Source organism: Petaurus breviceps, unplaced genomic scaffold (genome assembly GCF_028583685.1).
Source record: "Petaurus breviceps papuanus isolate PSGF00001 unplaced genomic scaffold, PetGlider_PUasm1.0 90692, whole genome shotgun sequence".
Classification (NCBI taxonomy): Eukaryota; Metazoa; Chordata; class Mammalia; order Diprotodontia; family Petauridae; genus Petaurus; species Petaurus breviceps.
This window is the reverse complement of record NW_027187313.1, coordinates 6390937-6414394: the sequence shown is the minus strand read 5'-3', so window position 1 is coordinate 6414394 and position 23458 is coordinate 6390937. Positions and strand designations below refer to the sequence as shown.

At 40.4% G+C, this 23458-nt stretch overlaps 1 protein-coding gene across 2 annotated transcripts in view; it reads right to left on the bottom strand.

The window, feature by feature from the left end:
* Nucleotides 1-10093: 10093 nt before the first annotated feature.
* The window catches only part of TNR (tenascin R), a 117814-nt gene continuing 104449 nt past the window's right edge, over nucleotides 10094-23458 (bottom strand). For both annotated transcript variants that reach the window (XM_069065517.1, XM_069065518.1), the window contains 2 exons: nucleotides 21420-21583; nucleotides 10094-20271 (listed from right to left, as the gene is read on the bottom strand). In XM_069065517.1, coding sequence (XP_068921618.1) covers nucleotides 20152-20271; nucleotides 21420-21583 — 284 coding nt within the window. In that variant the 3' untranslated portion in view covers nucleotides 10094-20151. The remainder of the gene's footprint in view (nucleotides 20272-21419; nucleotides 21584-23458) is intronic.

Sequence of the window (23458 nt, the reverse complement as noted above, 5' to 3'; positions counted from 1 at the left end):
TCAGATTTAGCTGGAAACAGGAGGACATCAGATGTCCCAATGGAGAGATCCTGGTGAGCCCCCATTTCTAATTTCATGTATTTGTTATATAATGGTGACAACAAAGTAAACTTTCTCCTCTAAGTCCCCTTTGAAAAACTTCAGGGTCATTATGATGTCAGATACCTGGAAAGAATCTCCATTTTTAATAGGATGCTCAGTTAGTGATAAATACCCATCACAGAAGTTCACATTTTGAAAAGAACATATTTCCTTTCTTTTGTGTCTAGATTATACTTCCTTGTGTGCACACCTCTGATCAGTTCAGTTCATTGTTTGGAACCTTTCCATGGCCCTCTGATGCTTACAGAATAAAGCCCAGCTTCCTCATCCTAGCATTCAAGGCCTCCCAGAATCTAGTTTCAATTGACCTTTCCAGCCTTATTTCACATGGTTCCCTTTCACGACTGAAATACTCATTGGGGGCCTCAGGATGTAGAGCCAAGGGGAACAATGGTAGCCCAAATAGGAGTGAAGCTGCTCTGGTTTCTCTGAAATGAGATGGGATTCTGTGAATCCCCCTCCATTTATAGCACATGTGGTGTCATGATGTAACAATCGGTAGATTAAAATGGGCTTGCAGATAATTATCCCAAATACTTTAGTTTAGGAAGGGAAATTTTGCTTTCCCAAATGAATCAATGAATAAATAAGCAAACAAATAAATAAAAATAATAAAAATAGATAAAATTGGTGTTGTTGAGCTATTTTTCAGTTGGGTTGGACTCTTCATGACCCCACTTGGGGTTTTCTTGACAAAGATACTAGAGTGGTTTGCCATTTCCTTCTCCAGCTCATTTTTGTGATGAGGAAACTGAGGCTAACAGGGTTGACTTGCCCAGGGTCACACAGCTGGTAAGTGTCTGAGGCCAGATTTGAATTCAGGAAGACTCATCTTCCTCACTCTAGGACCCATACTCTATTCACTGAACCACCTAGCTGCCACATAGATAAATAGATAGGTAAACCGACAATTTTGCATTGATCTGTGCGTTTCCCAGAGTCCCTTGTCAAAGTAATGAGAACTCAGTCTGACCAGCTCCACTCCTAAGCTCCCTTCAGACATAGATATTCTCTTTTCATTGAGTTTATAGGAAAAAGACAGGTAGAGGGCCTGGGATTTCTTTTCCTTCTATTTTCTGATTTCCTTTGGGCTCACACTGATTTCTTATAGGTTTTGAGCCCAGGTTCATTTTTGTTATTCAGTCTAAAAGGGTTCCTTAGGTGCCTGAAGGAGTCAATCAATCTCTAAGCACCTGTAACCTACAAGTAAACTACCACTTTGGTTTCCAAGAAGGGGTTTTCTTGGTCTTTGTGGGTCTCTACTGCAAGAACAAAATTACTTTGGGGAAGAAAACCACAGTTAAATCGTTCTTGAGGTGTTTGGAACATTCTTGGGCACCTGGCACAGCCCAAGTGACATTGCAAAAGTGTAAACAAACTTACTTGATGAACCATAAATCTGCCTAAGCCACCTGTTGTGATAGTCAGGTGGGAAGGAGGTAGGGTGTGAGTTTGCGATGGTTTCTGTTCCTTTTCTTTAAAAAAAATCAGATCAGAGGCTGAACATGGAGCTACCAGATGACTCCTATGTTTCCTTGTAGCTCAAAAATTCTAAGCTATTTTTGCAGGGCCTGGTGGGCAGCTCTTGGGGTTTCCACCACCTGCTGCTGCCTACGCTTTTGTAGTCCAAGGCAAACAGTAGACCCTTTGTCCCTTCTCATGTCTGTCCCTCTCATCCTCCTTAGAACCTCTGGCTTGTTTCAAGAATGACCTCAAATATCACTTCCTCCAGGAGTTCATTCCTGGTCCTGCCAGATACCAAGGCTTTCCCTTCAAAGGTTGCCTTTCATCTGTTCACTATGTGTCTTGTATATTATCATTCATTCACATGCCATCTCCTCTATCAGAATGTAATTCTCCTGAGGGCAAGAACTGGCTTGGCTTCTCTTGGTATCCCCTGTGCTTAGCATGGCACATTATAAATGCATAATAAGTGCTGGTTAATTTATTGGCCACTACAAATTGTGCCCATAGGATCACAGTTCTAAAATGGGAAGGGACTTTAGAGGGCCATCATATCCAGCCCACCCATTTTAGCAATAAGGAATTGAAGGCCCAGAGAGGTTTAGACTTCTCTAGGAGGGTCAAGAGGCCCACCCTGTTACAAGAGCATTGAGTGAGGGTGTTTGGGAGGTGGTAGAGTGTGTGTAGGAGAGGTAATGGGGGAGAGGAAGGGAGTAATTTTCTCCTTCATGGACAGCTTGACTTTTGTTATTTGTGAGAAGAGGTCCCAGGAGACCAAGGGCTGTGGTATGAGCTAGGTTCCTTTTTCTACCTATGGAAGTAAGGCTGGTAAGCACAGAAAAAACAAGCAAACCAACAAATTGAATCAAAACCCAAACTCCTAATCAATCAAATGTGATAGGCCCCCAACAACAATGAAGGGTTCTCACAACGGAAATGCCTTTCCCCTTGTAGTCTGATTGAAGTGAAGAGTGGCCTTTCTATATCTCCTCCCTCACCACAACCCTTGACGCATTCATTTGGTCCTCATGACAACCCGATTAGGTAGATTCTATTATTAGAGAATATTGAGAAAATGGACATTGAGCGGGGTTAAGTGACCTACCATTAAACAGTCAGTAAGTATCTAAGGCAGGATTTGAACTTAGGACTTCCTGACAGGTTGATTTTCTATTCATTGCACTACCTTGCAATATCACATGTGTACCACCTAACTGCTCTTGGAAGTATTTGTGTTTGTGTCTTTAATGTTGGGAGGCTGAGTAGTGGGGTGAAGTCCAATTTGGGCTACTTAATTGGCTCGAGGATTTTTCACAAACCTTGATTCCTTTTCCTAGTTCAGCTCCCTCTCTGGCTTCACCCAGAAGGCTTAAATATGAGGTTGACTCTAGGCAACATATTTCTGCTACTCATTTTTCCTTCCATTGTCCCTTCTCCTTTTCTTCAGGCACCTAGTTATTTTTATTTTTTAAATTAAAAAATAATTTTTAAAAAAGTATTTCAAAGAATTACCACCTTACCTCCTCCTTTGGAATGGGATTTAGAAATCAAAGGAGGAGGAAGCAAAAATCTAGAGAGACAAAGGTCTCTAAGGTCATGTAGTTCCCAGTTACTTCTCAACTATCACCTTCTTTCCATAGCACTTTATCTAATACACCATGCAGCGTGGAAGTTAGGGAGTCTTCTCTAATGGGAATCCCTCTTTTGTTTGAACTTTGACCAGAAAATTCTCCAAGAAAGTGGCAAAGATCTTTGATGAGTATATGTTTGCCTGTTTTCTGCCTCTCTACATTTATAGAGGATTGTTGAAAGTTATTTTTGCTGTTGCGTATCTCAAGGAATCTTATACGATATTGTACAGACCTTACATAATCTTCCATCTCTTACAAGGCTTAGCTGGGCTTCCCAACTTTTCATCAGCATGATTCCCAGCCACTTCCTATAGAACAAGGGGCATAGAAATGTAAGAATCAGAACGTGGCTCTGTTGCTGTCAATGAAAACATAGATGGCTGAAGAAATTCTGGCAGATTTTCACATTTGCCATCTGTTTCATTTCACATCTACTTTTTGTCTTCTTCTGGCTTTCATCCTTCACTTGTCTTTATATCATTTAGCTCAGTGGGATCTCACACAAAGCTTTCTACAGGCTAATTTTCTATTCCTCTTCTTTTTTGTTGTTTTGTGAAATATGATGTTCTATTATCTTTCTCTGTCATGTTTTGTAAATGAGCTTATATTGCAAAATGAACTTTCCCATGGCTTTTGTGTCTTTCTGCTTGACAAAGAAATTGTCCAGCATTTGCTGCCTGAGGCAATTTCTGGAATCTTCCTCATTGGGGCTCTTTTTTTTTTCTTTTTACATTAGATAAACTTTTATTCTTTGCTGATTGTTTATCACAGTCTACACACAGTGGTTGTTCCAATTTTTTTCTTCTCTCCTTAAGCTTCCTACATCATATGCGCGTGTGCACACATGCAGACAAACACATACACCCACAGAGGTGCGCACATACACACACACACACACACACACACACACACACACACACACCCTTCTCCCTCTCAGTAGACAATCACACTCCTATTTTAATGCCAAAAGAGGAGCCCAGTACTCTCTCCATTCTACTACCAGCTGTCTTTGTGCAGAGACTGTATAATAGGTTCTCGTCACTTCTTGTTTGGACTTTTACAAAAGCCTTTTAATTAGACTCTTGGCTTCTGGTCTCTATTCCAATCCATTCTTCACATAGCTACCAAAATAATAATTTTCCTAATTCACCATGTCACTACCCTTCTAAAAATCCTTTAGAGGCTCTGCCTTATCTATAAGATAAAATATAAATGGCATAGTCTAGAACTCTTCTGTCTGGATTCCAATGATTAGGTTCTAAGGAACCTTAACATATTCTCACTCTCACAACTGAGTCAGGTACCACAGACTCTCTGAGGTCATTGGCTTGGGTCTCTATCAATGTGCTTCCTCTTTCCTCCTCCCTCCCTCCAAAATATAGTTGAGAATCATTGAGTCAGCCAGTCTTAAGTTATTTTTAGAAAGGTGTAGTTACCAAGGTGGTACTGTAAGAATATTTGGTGCAAAATATCCTTCCAGAAGTCTACAACACACTCTTCTACAACTATATACATAATCTAGGGCAAAGTGGGCTCAAGCTTAGAAAGTATATATACCAAAAGGGGAACTCACAACTCTTGGTCACTGGAATTCCTTCTCTCTCATTTGTGGAGTGCTTAAGGCATTTCTCTTAAGTATGATGACACATCCATATGTCCTTGGTTTCTGATGCAGAAACTGCCATCATTTGATCTGGGTTTGTGGGTGGTACATTGATGGGAGATGGAAAATCCATTAAATCCCATAGAACCTTCAAAACTCACTGGGTCAAAGGAGTAGGGAGAAGGAGACCCAGATTGTAGCTAGAGCTGAGGCCTCTCCTTCCCCCAAGCATTTTCTTCTCAAAGATGTTAGCTTTAAATATTTGAGTAAATCTGGTTCTAACTAGCTTATTCATTTAGAGGTGATCCCTGAGGTGTGGCTGAGTTACCTCCTCTTCAAACACAAATTTTGTGCAATATTGCTCCAGTTTGATGGATTTTTTTTTTGCATTTAGTCTAAAGTTATTGTGTGATTGGGACACGTTTATACCTAGTTATAGTATCAAACTTAAAATAGGGTGCGATGGTTTTGAAAAACGGTTACAAAATCCATTCTCATCCCCATATTCTATGTTCCAACACAGTTAGACTAAGCATTGTTATCTAATATTATTCTTCACTCTCTTGAATCATTGCATCCAGGCAGGCCATCCCCAAAGCCTCCTACATCTCCACTATTTAAACTCTTCTCTTCCTTTAGCTATTTTCTGTTCACCTGCTTCCTCTTTCAAGGAATGCTCCCCAGTTCCTTTAGTTGAAAGTCATCTCTCTGAATTCAAGTTTTCCCATAATATTTTGGTGTGGTCATATTTTTACATTATACCATCTTTCTTTGTATACATGCCATGTCTCCCTTAAACAAGATCATAGACTTTTTAAGAGCAGGGACTGTCAACTTGCATCTTTGTTCCCCAGTGCCTTGCATCCAGTAGGCACATAATAAATACATATTGAACTGAATTTAAAGGTACCAGCCCTGGAAGAAGAAGCCCTAGTAATATTATGCCCCTTGAGAACTTATTAGTTATGTGAAGTGACCTTTCACTCAGCGTTTCAAATGTTCTCTGTTATTATTGACATTAAGACATGGCATGCAACAACCTAACTTCTTGATCTATTTCAGCTTATACTTTTCCATGATTTGCAATGCCAGTCATGAGACAGCTAGGTGAGTTAAAACCCTGCCTCAGATCCTTACTAACTGTGTGATCCTGGGCAAACCATTTAACCCTTTTCTTGCCTCAGTTTCCTCTAAAATATAGGTATAAAAACAGCACCAATCTCAAAAGGTTGTTGTGAGGTTCAAATGAGATAATATTTGTAAAAAATGGTTAGCATAGTGCCTGCCATATGGTAGGTACTATATATAGTGCTGTTTTATTATTATTAACCTTTTAGAATTAACTGAATCAATTATTGGTATTATTATTAATAATATAATAGTAATAATAATATTATTAATACTATAATATTAAGTATTATTAACCTATGAGTATTAACCTCTTTCCTCCATTCCATCCCTAATACCTCACAAAAAAGAAAATAATAGCTAACATTAAAGATTTATGAAGAAATTTAATGTATCTATTATCTTGCTCCTATGTTCTTCCTATGATCCTAATAATGACCCTAAGAGCTAGGTGCTATTATTAGCCTTATTTTTTACTGAGGAAACTGAGACAGGTTGAGTGGATTGCATGGGGTCATGGACCTAGGTAAATTTCTAAGGTAGGATTTGAATTCAGGCCTTTCTGAATCCAAGACCAGTATTCTCCCCTCTATGCCGCCTAGCCATCTTCTAAAATAAGGGATTTTGCTTATTACATTTTTAGAAACTTTAATGTGAAGGTTCTGATGGGTGTGACAAGGGGATAGGGAATGGAAGGGGTGAGACGAATGGCAGGGTACAGTAAGAGAACAAGAAAGAGCAAATCTCTTGGGGGCAGGGACAATACTTCATATACAATATTTCAGTGAAAATGAACTCTAACCCTCTTTTTTAAATAGATAGGGAAAAATCGAGACTCTTAAGATCTTAAGTGAGTTTTTCAAAGGCATAGAACTAATCAGTAACAACCTAGATCTCTTTGCCTTTCTAGAGACAGCACAACACCTTCTAGGTTTAAAATGCTCAGCAAACCATGTGATCTTGCTGATATTGATAAATACAGAAGTAAGGAAAACGGTGAGTTTGCTTCTGGTAATGCAGCCAAGTGACAATTATATCATACTTTTCCTTAGGAACTTGAATGGGTTCATAAAATTAGAAGGATGCCTAATCTTTATTTTCCTTATATCCATATAATCTTGAGAGTGTTCCCTCCCAAACTGATTTTTTTTCAATAGATAAGAGAGAACTTTTTTTTTTTTTTGCCCCATTTCTTACTTTAAGAAGGCCATCTACAGTTGTCCTGCTGTATATCTTGCCACTGGTTGAGGATGGCTCTGCAGGAGAAAGTGAGGCTGGTGACCTTGTACAGCCCTCCCTCACTTAAATCCAATTCACTTCATGTCATGTTTCCCTTCCTGATGTCACGATCTTCTTTGAGAAAGAAGGAAGAACAATGACCCTTATTTCATGAATGAGGAATCTGAGGAGTTGAGAGGTTGACTTGTCCAAGGTCATCTGGTGACCTTGGGGCAGGGCTGAGATTTGAACCAAGGTCTTCTGACATAATATAATAGGCCACATCCAATATCAAGCTGCTACATAACAGTACTATCCTATTACTGATTGGCAGTAGAAATCACTGTTTGAATCTGTGACTGGTCATTACAGGTCACCCATTTATAGCAATCTCAGCAAAGAGACAGGCACATTGTTTAGATTTTTTCGGTAGTTGCACTGACTATTAATGCTGGGAACATTTTTCTTGCTTAATAAACCTCTTTTAATTTTACCCGCGGTGGTTCTTGGCTCCCACAATGCAGCAACAATTAAATCTGTGTTCAGATGGCTTGTAAATGCACCCAGAGGTGTTATGCAGTGGGCAAATTACACAGACATAAGTAAGAACAGAAAGTTAGCATTTAGCTATCTCAAGGATAAACAATATTTGCCGAGGTTCTTTTTTAAGGCTATGGAATCTCTTAGATTCTCTCCTTTTTTTTTTTTTTTTTTATTGAGGATTGCTTCTGTTCCTGGAGCTACGCCGGGCTTTGACAGGCCAGCTTTGGATTCATCCTTGGTTCAGGAATGGAGGGGAACCCATTGTGTGTCACCACACGAGTTTCCTCTCCCCCAACCCCTCCAAATTTCATGCAGTGGGAACTCAGGCCTCCCTTTCTCCTATCCAAGCATTCTCTTTCCTCTTCTCTTGGAATCATTTGCTATAGGTACTAATTAAAACTGATTTCCTAAACTGGCTCACCAAAATCAGGTCTAAGGAATAGGAGTGATTTGTTAAAGGTTCCCTATTTGGATGCCTTGGAAAGTAATTCATTTGGGAAAGGGTGTGAAGCAGAGGGCTTGAGAAGGCAGTGGGGCCAGAGGGAAGGCAAGAAAGACAAAGTGTTCCTCTCTGCTCCTTTTTTGGGGGAGGGTAACATCCTTTCTTGAAACAGCTGTTCCTTTCCCTTTCTTTTTCTATATGCTTCCAGAGTGTTAGGAGATTTGGGAGGGCCCAAGAATAATAAATTCCTCATTTGTGGTTTATTAACAACCATGCCTTCCTCCTGTCAGTCCATCCATTTCTCTTTCTTAACAAGAGGCAGTGACAGAGAAATCTGGTCCTCTTAGTTTGGGGTTTTGGGATATCTTGCCTGCTGAGAGCTTTGCCTACTGCTCTCTCCACACACTGGCCATTGAGAACCCACGATGATCTTGCATCTCTGTTCTTTTTGAACTTAAGTTTTGTTCTTCCTGTCCCAGCCTTGAGATGATTATTTTTTGGTTGTGGTATAAATAACCCTCTTGTAGGTTAAGGTGAGTTCCATCTATCCTTAAGGACATCTTCAGTCATGGCATCCACATTTGACTTACTCCAGCCATCATCCCTGCTCCCTCCCCACATAAGGACTGCCTCTGCTCTTGGAGCTATCCTGGGCTTGGACGGGCTAGCTTTGGTCTTATCTTGCTTAGTTGGGATAATAGAGACTTCACTGCTCATCGGGACATCTTCAGCCATGCCACCACATGCCTTGCTCTCCCTTTCTTAGTTCCCTAACTCCCTTTTCTATATTATCTTCCTTCATTAGAAAGTGAGGGACTGTTTTAGTTGCTTTCATTTGTATCCCTTGAGCTTAAAATAATGCCTATTTACATGATTTGCAGTTAGTACTTAGCAAATGCTCTCTCATTTCTGTTTATTTTTATATCTCTTTCTCTGTGTGTCTGTCTGTGTCTGTACACAGAGAGGTAAAATTTCCCTTAAAAGTTTCCCAAGGGAAACATTTAAGTATGAAAAACAAACAGATATATGAGGGGAGACCAAAGAATAGGTTTTCACAGGTCAGAGAGGGAAAAAAATGTTCTCCAGTCTTCACATGGGATTGGGGGCTTTAGGGTCAAGGTTCATACAGTGAGCCTGCCATGAGAAACACATGGGCCTGTAATCCATGATCCAAGGATTTGACCTCAATGAGTCAGTGGCAACTCAAGGCAATAAAACTTAGTTCCGAAGAGTGAGTATTATTCAGTGGAAAATCATCCACTCTGATATAAAAGATCCTAATCCAAATTTCTCCTGTAACAATATCTATGTGACCTTGGGAGAGTCACTTAACCTAGATGGTCCTTAGTTTCCTCATCTGTAACATGAAAGTTTTGGGTTAGATGACTCCTACGATTTCAAACTCTTGGACTCTCCTTTGAGTCAAAGGAAGCTGGGTAAGAGTATTCTCTGTCATTACCGATAGATGGCACCAGAATCCTGGAGATCAGCTTGCTGCTGGGTCTGGGGAATGAGGGAGAATGTGTGTGGTAAAGTGTCAGCCCGCACTATCAGACCTGCCTAAAGGCAACAGTTTAGCTGATGATGGGAAGGACAGCTTGATATCAGTGTGGGTAATGTTGATAAATTAACAAAAAATACTATCAACAAAATTTCAAAGAAAACAATCCCCAAAGGGCAGAAATAGAGAAAATTGGTCACAAAGGTAATGGACAAGTGTGTGTGTGCGGAGGGAGAACAATGGCAAAACCAGGGGAAAAACAGATTGAAGATTCATACAGAATGAATTTTGGCAGGAGGAAATTATAAGTCAAAAATAAGAGAGGAGACACAAAACACAGAGACAACAGGGAGAGATCACTTGACTCAAACACAAATGTGGGTCAAACACAAATAGGGGATGCCTGCCCATCCTTCCCCCTCTAATCCAGAAGACACAAATCAGTCCTTCAGAATCTTTTATTAACGTATAGAAAATGCATTAAAAAAAGGAACTATACAGGAGCTAAGAGCGATCAGGACTAAAAATACTAGTTAACAATGGTTAACAAGCGTAGATCCCATTCTCTGAGCTACATTTCCGTGGAAGGGTTGGGAGGTTGGCTTTTCTTTTCCTCCTTTTTTTGTTCTCATTTTAAAATTTATTTTAGTTCATCAAAATATCCACTGATCTGAGGAGTCCACATCTCCTCCTCTTCCTTGTTCCTTCCTGCCCTTCTCTCTTGTAAGTAAAGGCCTTCTCATCATACTGTAGCTACAAAGTCAGTAAGTTGTTTTGGTTATTGTTTGTTTCTTGAAAAGGATGATAAAAGTTAAAACCATAAACTCAAAAGTGAAGGATTCTGGGGCTCTGGTGTCTTGATATTTATCTTTCTGGGACAGTAAAGTAAAGGACAGTGTAGTTTTTGATTGCCCTGAATTCAGGGCAAATGACTCTTTCCCAGATATAACACCATGCTTGGGTCCTCTGGGTTTTGCAAGCCATTTGAGAATAAGGTAGTAGAATTCATGGGTATGAATGACATAATGTGGGAGCTTAAAGGCTAACTAGAGGACTCATCACTTCCTAAGAATGGTCTGTTCTCTAAGGTTGGGCTTATTTTGGGGAGAAGAGGGAGTGGCTCCAAGTAAGTGGAGTAAGGGGAGGGAAGAGGTAAAGTATGACATGATTTCTCTAGTTAGACTTTATAGTGAAAAAATAGAGTCTTTCAATGGCATGACTGGTACCGAGGTAGCCCTAGTTTTTACTTTCTATCCCACTCCTTTGGGAGATTAAAAATGACTTTTTTTATAGCTTATAAAGGGTAAAGATATATGATCTATCCTAGCCCATCCTCACTGTTCCCAAAGTAGGCCCACATGGGCTGAGGATGAAGATAGTCATGCCACTTCTGAGCCGGACCTGCCCCACCAAGAGCATCAATGAAAAGGATTAAGTGAGATGAAAGGAAAAAGGACTCTGCCTAAAAGAGTTAAGAAAACTTCCCCATGCTTTGCATTCCCTGTTACTGCTCCCTTTCTTTAAATGGGAAGTCCCTTTTATGGGGGCAAGATCGGCAGTTAATTTTCTAAGAGGACAGAGGAGATGATTTCTTTATCTAATCCCTCTCAGTTCTCTCCGATTCTCTGCCCCTCTCCCCTGACCTTACCCTTACCAAGTGTAGACTTGGGCATTTTCTTAATACTTAGGAGTGATTGTCAGGGTCTACAAAAGTTACTGAGAGTAGACCCCCAGGTTCGCTGGTAGAGACAGACAGGAAATGATAGTAGAGGGCCCTTTGAGATGGTATTAGGGAATATTAACATGGTAGCCACATGACTCAATTAATGCCAAGAGAATATATTCTCAGCTTTGGAAAAGGCTGACTTGAGAGTTAGAGAATCTGTTCCTTATTCCATCATTATATGGCATTGGACAAGCAATTTTCCCTCTCCGGACTTTGTTTTCCTCATCTATAGAATGGGGGTGGGTGGGTGGTTGACCTAATATTAACTGATTTCTCTAATTTTGCTTCAGGCATAAAGTTCTACAAACCCATGAATTTTTATAAAGAATCTCTAGACCTCTGTGGTCTTCCTGTCAGATATCTCTAAAATAGCAAAAGACAAGTAGACATTTCTGAGAAAGCTAAAATGGCAAAGTCATGTCAAAGATTGACTCTGGGAGCTGTTGAGTCAACGATTTGCTGGTGTTAATCATTTATTTGCTGTATGTGCATCTGGATCTCTGGAGCTGTTTAGGTATTCTCAGATATCTTGTGTGTATATTTCTTTTCCTCAAAAAGAGCCATCTACTGAACTTCCTATTATGACTGTAACTTTTTTTGAAGAAGACCTGTGATTTCACTGTGATAGAGAAGTCTTGAGGAGGAAACTCCTTCTGTCTGTGCAGGTCCCTATCTATTCTTCATCTTCTAATCTTAGAGAATCGCTTGGAGGGCACAGAGATGTTAAATGTGCTGTCCAGGGTCATACAACCAATATGTTTTAGAGATGGAGCTTGAACCCCAGACTTCCTGACTCAAGGCTTTCCCTTTAATCGTATGGCCATACTACCTCTTTGTGAACATGAAGCCACCTTACTAATACTAAACTGTGAGGGAGACCCCAAGGAAACCTATGTTTAACATCCACTGGACTCAAGATAGTGAGAGTTAAATTTATCTGAAATGGAAACCTAGTATGTCATCAGTCAGGCCCAACCTCACGACCCAAACAATCAAGAACTGTTTCCATTATCTTAAGCAAAGAGGCAGACTTCGTTAAAGGAACAAAAGCAGTGTTATTCAAGAGGTTATATAATAAGCCACAATAACCTGGGAGAGGTTTTTATGTCTAGAGAAAATATGTTGCTGCTCAAAGACTGTGAACTACTCAAGGACATTTGGCTAGTTAGATGAGACAGATTTGATGAAGTCACATATTAGTTAGGAGTAGGGAAGAGGAGAATTTTAGAGAAGTTGAATGGAAACACTAAAGAGAAGAGTTAGGTTTGTGTCTATGAGTAAGGGGAAGGTGAGGTACCAGACGGGACTGGTTGAGCTTGAGAATAGTTACTTCTTTTTTTCTTTCCACAGAAAGAAAAATGGAGATGACAAGGCATTCTAAAGTAGGGTCTAGCCCTCCTCAGTTCTGCCAACTGCATTCTGCACAACATTGGACAACCTCCTTTCATTCAGTTTCATCAGATTTAAAGTAGACAGTCTGTGGGAGCATTACTATGGCACTTAAGGCTGATTTACTAATTAAAAGAATGAGGAGAGCAATTGGTTTAGGATTTTAGTAATCATCTGGTCTAACCCCTCATATTGTAGATGAGGACCAGACAGATAGAGGGAGTTGTCCAAGGTCATACAGCTCATAAATGGCAGGACCAGAGTTCAAAATCAGGGTTTCTGATTCCAAATCCAGTATTCCTTCCTTTGCTTTTTCTTTCTTCCTTCTTTTTTTTGGGGGTGGGGTGGGGTGGGGGAGGTTGTTGGGGTTAAGTGACTTGCCCAGGGTCACAAAGTTAGTAAATGTGAGGTCAAATTTGAACTCAGGGTCTCCTGACTCCAGGACTGGTGCTCTGTTGTGTCACTTAGTTGCCCCTTACACCTCTCATTTCACACCTCAGGGTAAAAGGGGGTGAGCTAGCCACGTGCCCTGTGATTGGAACTTCTGTGGTCTTGACTCTTCCAGAGAGGGGAAAAGGATAGTAGTTGATGGATGTATGCCACTAATTTTAATATTTAGATGTCTGTGGAAAGCCAGCTTTGGCTTCACATCTATTCACCAGCTTCTCATCTTTTGACTCTTCTTAGAATGTTTGAAGAACAAAGAAAGACAGAGGGGAAAAAAGAGTCATGTAAGCAAATCCAGTGTGGATGAAATTAGAGTGAACCATAGCTATTTCCTGAAACTGGACTGCAGCCTACACCAATGTCTTTGCTTGAAACACAGTGAAGTTTTTCTTCTCTTTGGGGGAGAGTTATTTTTTTTTTTAAATTTCATTTGTTCTTTGAGCTTGTGTGGGTAGAGCAATTCTAGGACACATCAGTAACTATTGATGGGAATCTCATTTACATCTATATGAGGCTGGATTGTAGAGGAAATAAATGTTGTAGGAAAAAATATAGCAAGAAAGCTGACCATAGAGCTCTTATAAAATGGCCATGGGGACCCTACGATGAGAAGAAAGTACAATAGTATTAAATCTCTTCCAGTGCCTAGCATAGAGCTATATATCCCACCCCCATCTGTGATTTATTTCATTGGTTTGAGGAACTCCTGGTATGGAAACTCCCTCCAAGGACACACCTTAACAGCTCAACTTTAACTTAAATTCTTAGAAAGTTGCCTGGGGCACTGAGAGGTTAAGTAACTTGCCTACAGCCATGTACCTAGTGACCATCAGAGGAAAACCTTGAACCTAGGTCTCCTTGACTCCTGAGCCAGTCATCTATCTATACTATGCTACTTCCCTTTGCACACGATAGGTATTTAATAAATGGTTAATGAATGAATGGAGGCACTGAAATATGTACAAGAGGACCCTTCAATATGGTACTAAATACCTTAAATTATAGCCACCAGAATTCTGAAATATAGCTATGTTAGCCCTATAATATCGCCATAAGGGTCTTCCAGAACCTAGGACAGTTCTTTGTACATAAGATAGAGGTTGAAACTACACTTATGATTCCATTGGTATGGAGAGCTGCCAAGTAAGGAATTGCTTTTTCCAGTGCAGGTAGGCTTCTTCTCTGGAACTTACAGTCTTAGAATTTTCTAGAGCACAGAGAGGTTAAGTGACTTGTTCCAGATCACACAGCGAGCATCTGTCAAAGACAGGACTTGAACTCAGATCTTCCTGACTTTGAGGTCAACTTTATCCACTATGCCATGCTGCCTTCCTCAGATTCAGAATCCTGGACACTAAATAAATAAATCAAGTGCTTACTGTTGTTCTAATAATCAGGGTGATAGTGATGTAGAAGTGGAAAAAAAATTATTGGATTTGGAGTCAGAAGACTTGGTTTCAAGGTTTGATTTGTTTCATCTTGAGTAAGACACTTAACTTCTCTTTATCTCAATATCTTCATCTCTAAAACAGGAATAATAATACTTGCACTAGCCCCCTTCCTGGGTTGCTATGTTCAGTCAAATGAGTTATTAGTGAAAGTGTTTATAAGCCTTAAAGCACTACACAGCTATTACCTATTTTAATAAGCACAAACTTTTCAGTCATGCTTGCTGATTGTATAGTTCCCCACAGAATGCCATAAAATAGTTTTGTCCTTTACTTGTGGGTACAATCAGTATTAAATCCCTAAGAATCAAGAAACTTATTACAATTAATGGCACTATGGGTCATATGAGGTTGGATTTGGGGATCGGGGTATTGGGAACCTTGAGTGAAAAGAAGAAGAATCCCTGAATCACAGAAGACCAGCTCAGTCCCCTGAGATTCTGAAGCTGCTCATGCAGCTCAGTCAAGCTAAGGCAAGGAGTGGTAGAGGGCCATAGAATGTGAGAGTTGGAAAAGGTCTTAGACATAATTAAATCTAGTTCCAACACTTAAGAGGTGAAGAAAAGGGGTTTCCATGGGCTTATTCAAACTGATCTGGCCTTTTTAGACTTTGAGGGTTCCCTATAAAGTTTCCAAAAAAGGCCCATCAAATGCTGATGGGAAGAAACCCCTTTTGAGGGTGGGGAGTAAAGGCGGAGATAAATCAAAGGGACTGAAAAACTGTCAAGGTGCCCACAATATATAAAAAAAGCCCAAGGAGTTCTCTAGTATTCAGAGGAACTCATTTTCAGGATGAGATTCTGCCTTCTTTCCCCTTTCTATCAGAGGTTAATTAGGGGTTTCTGGTACAATTGACTCTGTATCCCAACCATTTTTTTTCTCACCATGGTTTCCATGTCTGGGATGGAGAGAACAAAGACCAGGCTGCATTACACAGTGGGAGCGATTGAAACATCTCCATTTTGGAGCTGTTAGCTAAGATCTATCGAAACCATAAAATAGACCTGTCCCAAAGGGCAGGGGTTCTTGTGCATGAAGTCACTGCTCTTTTCATGGACTGGATTTGAAAAAAAAAATGGGACTGTGATTAATTGGTTTTGTGTCCAGGTCCATGGAGGTAATTGTTCATGTGGCTTCTGCAAGGTATGCTTGTCTTTTAGTAAGTATTTTAAATCTGGATGGAACCTGTTAGTTTCTAAGTAGAATGAGGGTATTGGAGTTTAATAGCTCTTCCTACTTGCTTCTTAGGTATGATAGTGAATTGACTCATAGGACCCTAGGTCTAGACCTGGAAAGCACCTCAGAGACTAACTGGTATGAACTCCTCATTTTTGCAGACAAGGAAACTGAGGTCTAGGAAGATTAAATGACTCACTTTGTGTGTATCACTCAGGTAGTATGAGGGGCAGGATTTGAACCCAGGGTTTCTTAATACTAGAGCCAGTGGTTATTTTTTTTTCACTGTACTAGGTGGCTTCCTATATCCCTCAGGATATTTCCTTCTTTCTCCATTCCTTAAGACCTATTTTGTTGCAACTTATCAAGGAAAATTTGTTGGCTTTCAAATCTCTCTCTCTTTCTAGGTTGGCTGGAATTCTCCAGTTCCATTATTGTTCTTCAAAGATTCAAATGGATAGCTGGATAAATAGCAAGCCTCAACTATGACTACATCTAGGAAGCACGTCACTCTCAGAGTCTAGAGGAGAAATCCCATTGCTTCTTAGTCTTTTATTTCTGTGTGTGTGTGCGTGTTTTACAACACTGTTTCTCTACCTGTCATTACCTGTCTGCCCCAGCACTTGTCCAGTCTTGGAATGAGAATATAGCAAATTGGCAATCCTATTTTCCTAACTATTTAGTCTTCATTTGTTTATAAGAAAATTAAGACTCATTTGTATTCATTGATATTTCTTGGAGTAGATTAAATCAGTTTCATAACCCTGTCTCCATAGTGAGCATCATGTAGTTCTGTAGGGGCTATAGTTGTCACATTAGTAGGTGGCCAAGGCATGATGGCAAAATACTCATTTGGAGATCAGTATGATCTGGGTTAAATCCCCATGTCTATTACTTCCTACCTGTGAGATCTTGAGTCAGTCACATAACCACTCAGCCTCAGTTTTTTCATTTGTTAAGATGAGGGGGTTGGACCACCAAGGTACATTTCAGTTCTAACATCTACCAATGTCTTCTATGTCCTTTGTAAATAGTTGGAGTCCCTGGTACTGAGTAGAGTCTGAAGTAGGAGATTAGGGCATTTTAATAGTTGATGAGCATGTACTGGGATGAACATGTGTTTGTGACAACAGGTGATGAGGTAGTCAGTGTGTTTTACAATGCCATACTAAACATTTTTATATTAACATTGAGGGATAAATGGGAAAGGATGACCAAGTTCTTTTTTTTGCCTTTTGGAGGGCAATTGGGGTTAAGTAACTTGCCCAAGGTTACACGGCTAGTTTTTTTGTGTTAAGTGTCTGAGGCCAGATCCAAACAGGTCCTCCTGACTCTGGGCCTCCGCTTTACTCACTGCACCACCTAGCCACCCCAAAATAAAGAGACATATGCATTCCACAAGTGGTTTTTTTTCTTTCTTTTTTTTTTTGGAGGGCAATTGGGGTTAAGTGACTTGCCCAAAGTCACACGGTTAGTTTTTTGTGTCATGTCTGAGGCCAAATTTGAACTCAGGTCCTCTTGACTCCAGGGCTGGTGCTCTATTCACTGCATCACCTAACTGCCCTGACCAAGTTCTTTAAAGGAAGGTAAACTATTCCTTTTTAAGGAATAACAGGACTTTTAGAATTACTCAAAGGAAAACTGTCAAATGACATTTTATTATAGTGTGGTTCTATTTGTGCTATTTCTACAATGATCTTGCAAGGACGCTCAATTCAACTGAATAGCAGGACTCTGTTTTTAGGGAACTTTTTGACTTAAGTCTGCATTCCTAACACAAGCTAACTGGGGACAAATAAGTCATGTTTTTTTTTTTCAATGCTTCAGCCTTGATTCTCACCACCCAGACCCATAATGGACATGATCTTAAAGAAATATACAAAAGAGTTAAAGTTAGTTTGTTTGCTAATTAACATGACTGGTCACTAAATGGATTCATGCCTTACTTGTCAGGATCTTTCCTGAAGTCCTATTTCTCTGCCTTTGACTCTGAGATTCACATGTGACTCCTGATTTTTACTTTTTTTTGTAAGGGAAGCATCTTTAAAAATTTTCCAATTCTTCTAAAATGGGTCATCTCTCCTATGCCAATTTCTATCTTGCCAACATCTGTAGTTCTTCCTACTGTTTTGGCCCACATATCGACTAACTTAGCAGAACAGCTAGATTGGTGTCATGGAATGTACATTATCTTGGGAGTGTTGGGAGACCTGGGTTATAATTCTGGCCCTGTCCCCCAATCAGATATCTAAGCTTTGGAAAATAATTTAACATCTCTGGACATGTTTGCTACTCTATAAAGTGAAGGTATGGATGGCCACTAAAGTCTCTTCCTAAAGAAACTCTTTTTAAAATCTACATATATATGTATATATACATATATGCACATCTATGTGTGTATTGTGTATATATGTATGTATATATATGTGTGTGTGTGTGTGTGTGTGTATATGATGGGTTGTTTGTTCATTTTTTTTTTTACTAACTTTCTATGGAGCCTATGCTTGATTCAACTTGGAAAGTACTAGCCTCATTTTCAGTGCTGGGTGTGCCAAGGTCTTAAGAGGCATATTGAAGGGGCCCAGTGCTCAAACTGTCACCCCACTGAATCCAAACAACAGTTTTATTTCCCCCTTGAAGACACGTGTTGGGAGACATGCTAGCTAGACCCAAGGGATTGCTGTTCCTTTCTAATGTAGTCAAGTTGATATCTGATTGCTCATGACTTCATGAGCAAATTTCTAACTCTCAGACTTAAGCAATGAATGTTGGCTAAGGGTTATAAAGTCTCTGGTTGAGATCAAACCCTAGATTTGCAGAAAATGGAGGTGGTCAATGGACTGTCACCATGAACAGAAAAAAGGAATGAGAGACCTGGAGAGCTGCACAAAGATTTTAGCAGCTTGTATAGGATGTGGTTGAAATCTACTTTGAAGATAGAAAAAGCTTCCAAAATAGCCATTGTGACTCCCTGTCCTCTTAGGCTTAAAAAAAGAAATCAAATAGTGATAGTGAAGACACAGCATCTAATAAAATGGGAGGTAGGCACAGTTCTCTCCTCTTCACCTTTGGATTTCTAGATGTAATTTGCTCTGGCACTTTTCATTTTTCCTATCCTAGGTAAATAATAAAGGAAGGTGGAGGAAAGTTTCTCTTGAGCTCATCGACTAATGGGGTCATTCCATCCCCACTGGAACCAAGAATCTCCACTGCCACCCCATACTGGCTGATGGAATAGCTGCCTGATTATTCGGCAGGATTTCTTTGACTTTAACTGGTTCACCCATAGTTCAGTGATATTGACTCAGTACAAGACTGTGGTAGTTGGCAATGCCTCCAAAAAAAAATAAAGGATCAAACATTGAGGAAGCACAGGCATGTGTTTTCTGTACTTACTCTGAGGAATGGAATCTCCTTATTGGTGGGGACCATATTTTACATTTTTGTCATATTGCCCATGGCTCATAGCACGGTGCTGATCATGTAATATATACTCCAAAGAGAATTGTTGATTGGTTGAATTGAGGGAGATTTATAGTGCATTATGTCATGGCCTATGAAATCCAGTGTCAGGGATTTTAAGTGTTGTTTATTCTGAATCAGTGTCTGGGAATGGGGATAAGTACAGTTGGGAAATGATATTGTTAGCAGATGAAGAAGAAGTGGAGCTCCCTGGAAAATCTTAAAAGAAAGAGTACTTCTTGGGTAAGAATAATAAGAAGGACAGAAGTTGAGAATTGAGAATCACTTAAAGGGAGCCTAGGTCACTAGACTAGTGAAAGGCCAACACGTTGTTGCCAGAAAAATTATGTTGAAGAGCTGTCTCATCTGTTGGCCTCCTACTTAGGGCATATTGATGTTAACAGTTGGCTAATATATGAGCCAGATGGGTTGAGTTGAGGCCCTATTTCAGAGACCATCAATAACCATAACTCTCAGGTTAGGAAGACGAAGGGCATCTCAGAGAGAAGACAAGGGAAGGAGAAGAAACTCCTAACCCACCAAACTAGTAAGGGCTACTGGACTTGTCCCTGGTTTGGTCTTCCATGAAAATTTTCCTTTGTCTCCTTTAGTGAAGAGTTGGGGTATGGTTAAATAGGAGGGAGACCTGGGATAAAGGCTCAGGACCTTGAAACTTCACCACCCAGGAGAGCAGAATACTGTGACCCTGACTATCCTCTCTGTATTGCCTTCCTGCTTCACTCCCACTTCCTTTATATACCTTTAGTAGGTTGCAATAGCGCATCATTATTATTTCCCCCCCACCTCATTTCATATTATAAAATACAAATAAATGACAGAAAAGGTCGGTTGTTTATGGGCTCTCCTCTGCTCACAGGTGTAGGGACCGTCGTTTCCTTCCAACCGTAGGTCGGTGGTTGTAAGGCCGCATCTTCATTTCCACAAAGGGAATGGAGAACTCGTGGCCTTTCCAGTGATACCAGTTGATTCCCTGTTTAGGAGAATGATAAGGGTGTCATATTCTCTCTTTACTCTCCCATTATTCCCACAAGTCAACCCCTAGGTGGGAGAAATAAGGAATGGTATACTTTTAGGAGATACAAGGGGAGAAAGGAGCCCAGTATATGAGTTTAACAGGTTTTCCATTCATATAACATCTGATGGAGCTTGCATTCCTCATGTAATCCTCAGCTTTCCATTTTGAACAGCCATGGAACCATGGGTTTCTGGCCTGAGATGGCGACACTTTCTCTTTAGTTGCTGGGAGTCACCTTTTTGACTTTTGGTGCTAGTAACAGGCAGATTTTCCAAGTGCTACAGGAATCTGGTGTACCTGCAGATCCAATCATCTCGCTATCATGGCCTTGTCGTGACCTCAGAGATCTGCTTTTGGGATAACCATGACCTGTAAGGAAAGTGCCTTGGAGCGGTAATCTGGAGTAAATGTAAATCTTCCATAACTGGTTCCAGGTTGCTAACCCCACACGTTATAGAGGACACTTTGATTTGCTGCAAAGGGATATTCAAAAGGCCCTGCTGATTTTGGTTAGAGTCTCTTTTTCTCTGTACTCTTGTGGAACCTTGGCAACTAATCATGGGAGAGAGGAGCCTCTGACCTTGTGAATCTGGGGGGTCCAAGGGACCTCCTGAACATCCTGTTGTTGCAGAGTTTGGGTTTGCTGCCAGCACATGACCTCGATGACAAGTTCAAGTCTCCTTCCTCCTGAATCACACTTCTTCCCTTTCCCCTCTTGAATCCTACAGGGTACTAGCTTTAGGGGATGGCATTACTAGTCAACTCCACCCTACTGAAAGGTTGGTGTCAGATCCAATATGAAGTTGAAAACTCTTCCTTCTTCCTCCTCTGGTTTCTACTCCTCTATCCTGCTTTCATTGTATTATTTGTGCTGTATTCTTGACTTCCTGGAGATGGGATTCCATGTGATCATTTATGAGGAAAAGAAAGCTTCAGAATCATGTGCCCCTGTCAACTACAAAGCACAGGGGCTCCAGACTCTAAGTAAAACACCAATAGTTAGGTGTCTCGATGGAAGAAATGGTTAAAAAAAGTTAAAAGAGTGATTGCTTTCTAAAAAAACAAACAACAAAATGCCCCCTCCTCCCAACATTTGTCCTTACCTGACTGTGCCTGGACTCCCCATACTTTCCATTTAGATTGGTTCGGTGGCAGTTCTTATACCACCAAGCTCCCTTGTAGGACATGGCACAGTTGGTAACAGCAACATCATTGTCTCTGTCCTCAGTGGAGAAGGGTCGCCCTTGGTGATAAGTAAGGGAGTCCCCTGAAAAGAAAGAGAAGTGGGATTTAATGGATACTTATACCCCAAAGTGTGTTCTCCTCTCACAAAGAAATTCAACCACTCAACCATTTCCATTTCACAGAATCCATTAGCTACCCACGGTCTAAAATAGACTTCTTCGTCTTATACCCCATGGCTGACTACTTCAATGCTACTTTCTCTAGCAACCTGGGGTCCCTCACATGCTGGCCTTGCACCCAGACTACTCTGCTGATCTCCAGCACTGGATTGCATTCATTGTCCATATTCTAGCATATATCTATTTGGAGACATCTAGGTGTCAGACTTGGGGTCAGAAAGACTCGAGTTCAAATCCTCCCTGAGACACTTAAGAGCTGTGTGATCCTGGGGAAGTCATTTAACCTCTCTCAACTGCAGTCTCCTAAGTGGGAATAATAATAGAACTTTCTTACTAGGATTATCATGAAGACAAGATGATAATATTTATAAAATGTTTTGCAAGTTTTAAAATGCTATATATGTCACTGTTCTATTATTACCTGGTCTATTATAGATTCCTACTGTACAACTTCAGTCTGGTTCTTGTAATTCTTTCTCTTCCTATCTCTAATCCTTTGCTCCTATATTCCCCTGTCAGTAGATGATTCATATCCTGCCTCACAGAGAAGACAGAGAGCATCTGGCGTGAACTGCATTCTCTCCAGCTTTAACAGAGTACTTTCCCTATGTTTTATCTTACACTCCTTTCCAGTTCAGTGGAAAAGTTTTCTCTTCTCTCTGATGATCCAAATCCCATCCCTCCTCCTCTAGCACTTCAATCCTACAATTATACTCTCCCTTGCTAACATTTTCCATCTTTTCCACTTCTCGGGCTCCTTTATGCTCAGTATAACAAAGATATATTAAATGTCTACACAGACCTACTTTTGGGGATAGATCCAAAGATAAAAATGAAAAGACCATTGTTCTTAAGGAACTTCTTTTCTACTCAGATGTGGGTGGGTAGAGATAATGTCCAGTAGATAAGTAAGTGCAAGGACATTTGAGGAGGGAGGAAACTCTAATAACTGGGACTGGGGTTGGGAATCAGATAAGATAACTCCTGAGCTGAGCCTTCAGAGAAGCCTTGTCAGGAAGATGAAGACTGTGCTTGGTGGAGAAAAATGCATCACAGGCATGGTGTGTGGCTTTTCCAGCTCTACAGAGGTTGGAAATGGGATGCCAAGCATGGGGAATGGCAAGAAGTCCAGTTTCCTAGGAATATAGAGTTAGTGAAGGAAAATTATGTGAGCTAAGACTAGACAGCTGAGTTGGGACCAGTTTATGGATGGCCTTCACAGTCAAGCTGAGGCATTTGTGTCTTACCCTAGGGGAAATTAAAGGTTTTATAGCAAGTGAGTAGCATAGACCTGACATTTCCACCTTTAAACACCATTAAATGTCCTCTACCTTAAATATCATTAACAAACAACTCTGTCCCCTACAAATAAGAGAACTCTTTTTGGGGCTCCTGACAACTCTCCTGGGATTGGTTGTATTACTACACGGTATCCCTTGTGGCATCTATCTCAGTCAGTCTGGATTTGAGGATCTGAACTCAACTTACTTTTGATCAGCTGAGGGTGACACACTCCTTTAAAGTACTCTATAATGAATGCCTCCATTTCCTAACCACTCCTACATATTTCTTTTTTTTTTTTTTTAAAGCAATTGGGTTTAAGTAACTTGCTCAAGGTTACATGGCCAGTTATTTCTGGGTGTGGTGCTAAGTATCTGAGTCTGGATTCGATCTCCAGGTCATCCCAACACTGGGGCTGGTGCTCTTACTCACTGTGCTACCTGGCCGCCCCTCTACATCTTTCTTAACTTCCTGAAATCTGACTTTTGTCCTTACTA